This window comes from Camellia sinensis, chromosome 10, assembly GCF_055761805.1.
Source record: "Camellia sinensis isolate YWXY chromosome 10, ASM5576180v1, whole genome shotgun sequence".
Taxonomy (NCBI): domain Eukaryota; kingdom Viridiplantae; phylum Streptophyta; class Magnoliopsida; order Ericales; family Theaceae; genus Camellia; species Camellia sinensis.
The window spans coordinates 134523359-134532604 of record NC_138970.1 but is presented as its reverse complement, the minus strand read 5'-3'; the positions used below and the strand labels follow the sequence as shown (position 1 = coordinate 134532604).

General features: G+C 32.2%; 1 protein-coding gene across 1 annotated transcript; it reads left to right on the top strand.

The window, feature by feature from the left end:
- Nucleotides 1-1450: 1450 nt before the first annotated feature.
- LOC114290958 (NADP-dependent glyceraldehyde-3-phosphate dehydrogenase) lies at nt 1451-8461 on the top strand. The gene is made up of 9 exons (XM_028234973.2): nt 1451-1757; nt 1931-2124; nt 2983-3111; nt 4240-4359; nt 4497-4633; nt 5662-5817; nt 6300-6678; nt 7572-7688; nt 7985-8461. Exons 1-9 carry the CDS (start codon nt 1610-1612, stop codon nt 8096-8098), a joined length of 1494 nt encoding a protein of 497 aa, XP_028090774.2. The 5' UTR covers nt 1451-1609; the 3' UTR covers nt 8099-8461.
- The last annotated feature ends 785 nt before the right edge of the window (nt 8462-9246 follow it).

The window sequence follows — 9246 nt, the reverse complement described above, 5'->3', positions numbered from 1 at the left end:
GATAATTTTTTTTGGGTTTATAAATGGTTGTCTCAATTTATAAATTTATGAAAAAACGTAAATTCAAAAAATGAGTTTACGTTGGTTTTTAAATAGAAATTTAAAAATTTGACTAACAAATTTTTTTTCAATAATTTTTTTTTTCAAATAAATTTTTCTTTCAATTAATTTTTTTTCTAATTAATTTTTTTAGTTAAATTTTTTTCAGTTATAATGTGTATGATCCTACTGTCATAAATAATAAAAAAATAAATATAAATATTTTAGGCCCGAATATACATATTTTTTAATTTATGTTTTTAAAATTTTTTAAATATTTTGTTCAAACCGAACGCGCTTGTAGTTTATGTTTTTCTAAAAATAAACAAAAATCAGTTTATAAAAATATTTGTAAACATAAACAAAAAAAACGTAAACGCAAACGTTACCAAACGTTATCTAAATAAATAAACAAACCGTGACAATTGTTTTCCACCTAACTATAAAATTCATATTTTAAAAAAAAATTTAAAAATTGTTTTTAGTGATTTTTTTTTAAAATTTGTGTCAATTTTTATTTTATTTTATTAATCAGTCTAGTATAGAAGAATATAAAAATCAAAAAAATAAATACAAAAATTCATAAAAAATAAAATATTATTTATTATTTATTATTTATTATTTATTTTTATCTTTATTCAAAATATATATATATATATATCTTTTTTTTAATTCATTTAGTTGAACAGATTTTAAATTTTTTAAGAGTAAATTATAAATACACTTCCTGATATTTGATTAAAATATAAATCGCCCATGTGATTTTGAAAATTACATTCCACCCCCTAAGGTTTTTAATTTCATAACAAATCATTCATTTTATTAATAAATTATCAAAATAATTAATAGTTTTTGGTAATGTTATAAATATTTTTTAATTAATAATTTAAATAATTTTATTATTGTATCGAATAGTAATTATGAATTTCTTTTTTTCAGTTAATTTTGTTAAATAAAATTTTTTAATAAAGGGATATTTATAATTTTTTAAACTATAAAGAATAACTCATATTTTAAACAAATCTCAATAAATATATTTATAATTTATTCAATTTTTTAAATCCAAATAATATTTGAATACATTATCTTTATATAAGATTTTTAAATAAAAATTGTAGTGCATATCACATAAAATTATTTTGCATAGATCCACCAGCACCGCCAACCTCTGACGCTTTAGAACCCACCTGTCACCTGACTCACCTTCCGTCACAGCAACCAAAAAAACCTTCCACAAAATTTTTTTCTTTAATGTAACCGAGCAAGGATCCTCTAGAGTGATTTTTCTCTAAAGTTTCCTAAAGTGTTACAGTGTATGGTTGAGATTTACTGACAAGTCACATCAATTTTTCTGATGTGACTTGCCAATAAATCTCAACTTTAGAGAAATTTCACTCTAGAGGATCCTTAGTGAATGTAACCACCACTCCAACCTTCAACTTTCCTCAGCTTCACCACCCTCTCTCTCTCTCTCTCTCTCTATATATATATATATATATATATATATATATCTTGTTTCTCTCTCTTTAAGTACCAAGAAGAGGAAGAAGAAGAAAGAGAAATATTAAGAATGGAAGCTGGAACTGGTGTGTTTTCAGAGATCATAGATGGAGATGTTTACAAGTACTACTCAGAAGGAGAATGGAAAGTCTCAAACTCTGGCAAGACTGTATCCATCATCAACCCAACCACAAGAAAAACCCAGTACAAGGTCCAAGGTATAATAAACAACAAACAATCTTGATCCTTTCCTTCCTCAATATAATTAAAATTTTCCAACTCTGTTTATTGGGTTTTACATTTTGAAAAGTTGTTACTAGAATATATATTTTTTATTTTTTTGGGGGTGTATTGACTTGAATTGGAATTGGATTGGACTGAGAGTGAGTAGCTTGTACGCAAGAAGAGGTGAACTCGGTGATGGAATGTTCGAAGAAGGCGCAGAAATCGTGGGCGAAGACGCCACTGTGGAAGAGGGCAGAATTGCTTCACAAGGCGGCTGCCATTCTCAAAGAGCACAAGAATCCCATTTCTGAGTGCCTTGTTAAAGAAATTGCCAAGCCTGCTAAAGATGCTATCACTGAAGTAAGTTTCATTTCTTCATTTGTTTGTAGCAAGCAATAACTAGTCTTCTTTTGTTGCTTTGCTTTGTAATTACATTTTGGATTGGAGTATAAATTGAATCTGCATTTACATGATACAGATATAGAAAATCTTGAAAAAAAACTCTCTATCATTTGTGGTAGTTTGGTTCAGAGGTTGATGGGAGTTTAAAACAGTGGGATTGGGAAGTGGGTTAGAGTGAATTGTACTCCCGGAGCATGGTCTGCTCCATAGTATTATGATTGGTGGAGAAAGTGGATCATTATAATTTTATATTGAGTGATTATGAAATATAAAGGTATGATGAATGATGATTTGTGAAGTAATATGGACACATGATCCGAGTACCTAATAATGTTTTGGTTATGTAATTGATTATCTGAAATTCTAAGTATTCAGAAGAAAATAAAAAAAATTAAAAATTAAAAAAACTATGAGAGGGTTCAGTTGCCCAACTGTGGGCCCACCATATATCCATCTTAGGATCGCTCATGGTTAACTGAGATGATCGCTCATGCAAAAGAAAATCAGAATGATTAGAGATTGATAGACACATGACCAAACCACAAAAGAATGCAAAAAAAAAATGGACCAATAAGTATGATTTGAAGAATTACTGTCTTTTTTTTCTTTTCTTTTTATAATTTTGTGATCCGATCATGTTGTTATCGATTTTGATATTTTATTTTATTTCATGGATAATCTTTTTGACAAGTCCTAAAATCATGGTTCAGATTATTGAGATGGGCCCAAAGTGAGATGTTCCTGTTTAATAATAGTATAGATAATATGGATGCTAATATATGTGTGTTAAATTGGGTTTTGGGGTTTTGAATGAAGGTTGTGAGGTCAGGGGACTTGGTGTCATATTGTGCTGAAGAAGGGGTTAGAATTCTTGGGGAAGGGAAGTTCCTTCTCTCTGATAGTTTCCCTGGAAATGAAAGGACCAAATATTGCCTTACTTCCAAGGTACTTTTATTTTCTTCACCTTTTCCTTTCGTTTTTGTTTCCTTTATGCATATTTTGTTATGACATTGTTTTGCATTTCGGTTAATGATGTATTTGAATCTTGGATTTGGAAACAGAAAAGAAAAGAAAAGGAAAATGGAGTAAAAATTCGTTAAGATAGCGAGATGAAAATGAATGGACGGTAGTCAAAAACAAAAAAAACAACATTTTTTTTTTCCGGGTTTAATTACCCATAAAAAGATAACTATGTATAAGTAATTTCATTTCCCTTGCATTGTCCTTTCCTTGGTAAATCCAAGATCAAACATAGTCTTGAAAGGAAAATAAAGAAATGTCTCTACTTGAGACCTTGGCTGATGGTGTTACTTCAGTAGATCTTTTTTATTTTCTTCATATTAATCTAACAATTAAAATGTCCTTTTCAGTTTATATTAAGGGAGTATATTTTTTTGGCATATCCTCCTCCCAATGCATTTTCTATTTGGGGAGTATCTAAATAATCACCCCACAAACTCTTGCATACATAAGGGACCATTGACCATGCTTTATATATAAATATATATATATATATATATCAGCCTGCCATTTAACTGCATAGGTTGACACGTGTGTGCATTTGTAAGAACGCAGCCTTCATTATTTTCTAGTCTCCCCTCGTTAGAAGTGAGAAAAAAAAATCTCATTTGATGGGTTGACTATTGTAAATCTGGTTAATTGCTTAAAGAGAGGTTGATTGTTATATAGCAATGTGCAGCAAAGACAAAAGACTACACCATTAATTTAAGTTAATGGCATTAAAAGCTCATGATGAAGTGGCTTATACAAATGTTCTAATATGGATATTTACCAAATAATATAGGTCTGGTAGTGCTTCTCCTGGATTCTCACATTTGGGCAATCCAAATCAAGCACAAAATGCTTGATGCAAACTAAAAGTGACGATTCCAATAGTTCGTTTACATCCATTGGAACAATTTAATAGCAATTGGTTTTTACTCAAAAAGTCAATGAAACCATTCGACTCTGTCTGTCTGCTTAATTTGCTTAATTATTATTTGAGTCCTATAATAATCTCTAAATGGATGTTCTTATTATTAAAAAATTCATTTCCTAATTGTTTCAATTCAGATTGCACTTGGTGTTGTTTTAGCCATCCCACCCTTCAACTATCCTGTCAATCTTGCTGTCTCAAAAATTGCTCCTGCACTAATTGCTGGGAACTCCCTCGTCCTCAAGCCTCCCACCCAGGTATCAAATATGACAACCTTTGAAAATGCTCTTTTTATCACTCTGCCTTCACTCTGTATAAAAATGGTTGTATGTGATTGCATGTTTCATATTTTTGTATAAACTTACTACCGACATGAACCTATTCCTCCTTTTAGGGTGCGGTTGCAGCGCTTCATATGGTGCATTGTTTTCACTTGGCTGGTTTTCCAAAAGGGCTTATTAGCTGCATTACGGGAAAAGGTTCTGAGATTGGAGACTTCCTTACAATGCATCCTGCAGTTAACTGTATAAGGTGAGATTCTATGAACTGGCAATACTTCATTTCTTTTTTGTGGTTCTCTCTATCCATCCTGGCATATGAAACCTAGACACATGATACCGACACTCTAACAAGAAAATTTTCAAATATGTTTAATACATGAATATATTCATTAAAAAATAACAGAAAATACAATATAGGATCGATTCCTAAAGTTTAAAGGTGGGAGGATTAATAAGTATAAATACACACTAGAAGGGTAAGCACACTAACGTGTGCAATGAAAAAATCTTGAGTGTGTTATGAAAAATGCAATTGCAACTTCCGCGATGAACAGAATCATGGTTGTTTTTGGATTTTTTGTTCTTAGAGCACACAATTTATGCTTTCTCTGTGCATTTATTTAGTTGTTTATTTTTCCTCTGATGTTTCGGTAACCAATTTTTTGGTATCAAATGTGTGGGATTGGAAAAGGCAGTAGAGAGATTTTTTCTAATAACTGAACCTACGGCATAACTGCCTGGGCATTTCCAAATTAGAAAAAGCACGTGACATGTCTAACCAACTCAGGTGTAGAGTTTATATAATAGAATTAATTTTCTTTTATCATTTTATTCTAAGTTAATTTGTTCAAACCTATAATGTGTTTCAAGTGTGTCTAAACAATGGACAAGTGTTTTCTCTAAGTTTCTGAAGTATGTCCAGGTCTAAAAATGTTCTTTAAAAAGTAATAAGACACATTTAGACGTGTGTCTTACATGTGTTGTGAAGTGTCCGATAAGTGTCAATGCCACCTTCTTAAAAGTGTCCAAATTCTGACTCCCAAGTTAGTTTAGTTCCCAATGACGGGATGCCATTTCAACAAAAAAAGAAAAATTTTACAGTGCTACTAATAGTTATTTTTTGGCAGGACGACTGGTGGTGCTCCTTCATAACTAATTCTTTGAGTGGAAAACAATCGGGAAGACAAAAATAAATAAATAAATAAAATAAAATCTTTGGTGGCAACATTGACTAACATATACTTTCAACTAATGAACATCACTACGTTTACTCTTCAGCTTCACAGGTGGAGACACTGGAATTACAATCTCAAAGAAGGCCAGCATGATCCCTCTTCAAATGGAACTAGGTGGGAAAGATGCCTGCATCATTCTTGAGGATGCTGATTTGGATTTAGCAGCTTCTAACATTGTCAAAGGAGGCTTCTCGTACAGGTGGTGGAATGAATGTCAATCAATTTTTAACTTCTGTTTGTTTAGATTTTGTCCAAAATCTTGAACTTGTCACAAATTATTACTGATTTTATCTGAAACTTAACCAAAATTGCTCTTTATAACAGTTTTATAATATCTAAATTACCCCTCCATTACAAAGCAAACCAAATAAAATTACACACATGTCCTCTTTTATTTATTGTTAATCCAAATAAAATGGTGAGAAACTACAATCCAAGAGAGCTTACGTCTATCAATCAATGTGTGCAGCTTTGCATTGCATCCTTAGAAAAAGTAAGTTTCTCTTTGCAGATGTTTACAAATACTTCCGAATTCCCACAAAATCAAAAATTATCTCCAATGGAAAATGAATCCTTGATCTAATTTGATTTCTATAAATGCTCTAGCATAACATGCCCAGAATTGTTATTGATGAGAAACTTTGCCATAATTATTACATGCTATGCTTCTACATGCAACAGTGGTCAGAGATGCACAGCTGTTAAGGTTGTCTTGGTAATGGAATCGGTAGCTGATGAACTCGTCAAGAAAGTTAATGAGAAAATAGCAAAACTGACTGTTGGTCCTCCTGAGGATGATTGTGATATCACTCCAGTTGTCACGGAATCGTCAGCTAACTTTATTGAAGGGCTTGTGACAGATGCAAAGCAGAAAGGAGCGATGTTTTGTCAGGTATACAAGAGAGAGGGCAACCTCATATGGCCGTTATTGTTAGACAACGTTCGACCTGATATGAGGATAGCATGGGAGGAACCGTTTGGCCCGGTTTTACCTGTTATCAGAATAAGCTCTGTTGAAGAAGGAATCCACCATTGTAATGCTAGCAATTTTGGCCTCCAGGTATAACATCCACTAACTGTTTATCCTCATATTATCTTGGTGGAAATTCAAATAGTTATTTGTTTAAACTCGTACTCTATACCCAATGATACAAATCTCTCTAGCTCTTTCTACACACACACAACAGCAATTAGTCTTGTGATTCTATATACCGACACTCCAAGATGAGTGCCATGTTTGTGTGCGACACTACTGGGACACCGACACGATGGGGACACACACGTGTTTGACACATCATGTGGTGTGTCAATTTTTCTAATTTTTTGTGTAGGACACATTAGGGACACGCATGTCCTATGTTGTTTGGACATGCCCAAGACACCTTTGTATGTTCCTTTTTTTCTTTTTCTTTTTTTAATTCTAAAAAAGTTGATTTGGAATCAAAGTAAAATATATTAAGACAAATAGTGAAAAAGTAAAAGTAAATAAAAATACATCTACATATACACCAATGCCTCTCATCTATGTATCCATATTCATATATATTGTAAATAAAAATATATATAATATATTTTTTCGCATATCCTTACCGTGTCCGTATCCTAATCTTTTCCATGTTTGTACCTGTGTCCTTGTGTCCTGTGTCTGTACTTGTGTCCTTGTCCATTTTTCTTAGTGAATATCCCAAATCCCAAAGGAAGTTCAAAGTTTTTGGTTTCTAGTAATTAATGAAGAATTTGTTGAAGGGTGAACAACACCCATCCAAACAAAAAACAAAGAAAAATGGTTGTATATTTTGGAAGTCTATGTTTTTAATTTTTGTGCCATTTGAAACTTGTAACATTTTGTGAATTCAAACTTTTAAAAATTGTGGATAACTAATTGCTTGTTGTCCTTGAATTTGACCAAAACCAAAACTTCAAACATTAATACTAGTCGATGGACTTGCACAGGGCTGTGTCTTCACAAGAGACATCAACAAAGCGATATTGATTAGTGATGCAATGGAGGCAGGAACGGTTCAGATTAACTCCGCACCTGCTCGTGGACCAGATCATTTTCCTTTCCAGGTTCATTCTCTCTCTCTCTCTCTTCATAATGTAGATATAGCAGAAACATTCTTTACTTTTGTAGTTAGAAAGTCTTTTATTGTCATAAACAATTGAGTTGCAAATGCTTCATGCATGACTAAATAATTCAGAGAATGTGAAGCAACTAACTGATTTAGTTGTTTGTTCAGGCATCCCAAACACTTATTACAATTTATTTCGAAAATCAAATTATGGTTTTTTTTATTATTATAATTCCATTGCGACTTTATGGGCATAGATTGTTATTTACTACAATAGAACATTGCTTGACACAGGGTCTGAAGGACAGTGGAATTGGTTCTCAAGGAATAACAAACAGTATTTCGATGATGACAAAAATCAAGAGCACTGTAATCAACTTGCCCTCTCCTTCTTACACCATGGGTTGATGATGCCCAACTATGTGATAATAAAATCACTAGTATGCATGGGACTCAGAACCTTGTTACTAAGTATAGTTCTTTGGACTCAAGGGATTATAGTCAATGGTATATATATATATAGTCATCTTCTACTAGCTAAAAAGTTAAGATGCCAAGCCTTAAATGCTCTGTGTTGTAATATTTTTCTCTTCCTTTTTTCTTTTTCTTTTTTCCTTTTTCTTTTTGCTTTGGCTTGGAGAGACAATGAGTGGTTCAAACCTTCCTATTTGTAGAATAAAATATGTTATTGAGTTAAATGCGTACATACATGTCAAAAAAACAAAGGTGAAATTGTATTTCAATGGAGCAGTGGAGAAACAATTTCATTTTTATGGTGGTGCAAATCTCGTGTATATGGTACAAGTCTATTCATGTATTTGGTGCAAGTCTTTCCTGCGTGTTAGAATTGTACTAGAAAAGATTATTGTCTATAGTGCAATTACCACTGCTGGAAAATCAACTTTTAGCGGCGTTTCAAAAACGCCACTATAAGTATTAAAAACGTCATTAATTCTTTTTGCGACGTTTAATATCAAACGCCGACGACGCGGCGGTTGCTATAGCTTTATGGCGTTTGAAAAACGTCGTTATATTAGTATAGGCAGCGTTTTAAAAAACGCCGCCAAATATCCTACCCTACTATACCATGACGTCACTATGACATTTAGCGGCGTTTTGAAAACGCTGTCATAGACATTTATACATTTTAAAAATCTAGCCTTTGGGTAGGGATGCAGTGACGTTTAAAAAGCGCCGCCATAGCCCCTTTTTTTTTTTTTAAGTTGTGCTAATTTATATGGTTGAACTACAAAAAAAAACCTGTCATAAACAATTATTAAGAACTAATAATTGATGTTTATTACAATAATAAATAAACTAAGCTTGAAAACAAAATTAAAAATTAAAAACAATGCAATAAGATGTGATATATGTACAATTGCAGAATATATCTAGACAAAATATATTGGAAATCCGTGAGGATTTATTTACAAAATCCGCAAGTTTGAAAACTCATGCAGAAAGTAGAGAAGACGTCCATATTTCTAATGACACAATACCGATAATAGGAAAAGCTTGGCCCAGTTCATAAACAAAATTTTCTTTCTGACCAGGCA

Excerpts from the sequence above, each read along its gene's own strand:
- LOC114290958 (XM_028234973.2), top strand. The coding sequence starts at position 1,610 with ATGGAAGCTGGAACTGGTGTGTTTTCAGAGATCATAGATGGAGATGTT. Across the intron at positions 2,125-2,982 it reads CTAAAGATGCTATCACTGAA|GTTGTGAGGTCAGGGGACTT; the intron begins GTAAGTTTCATT and ends TTTTGAATGAAG. Across the intron at positions 6,679-7,571 it reads CTAGCAATTTTGGCCTCCAG|GGCTGTGTCTTCACAAGAGA; the intron begins GTATAACATCCA and ends GGACTTGCACAG.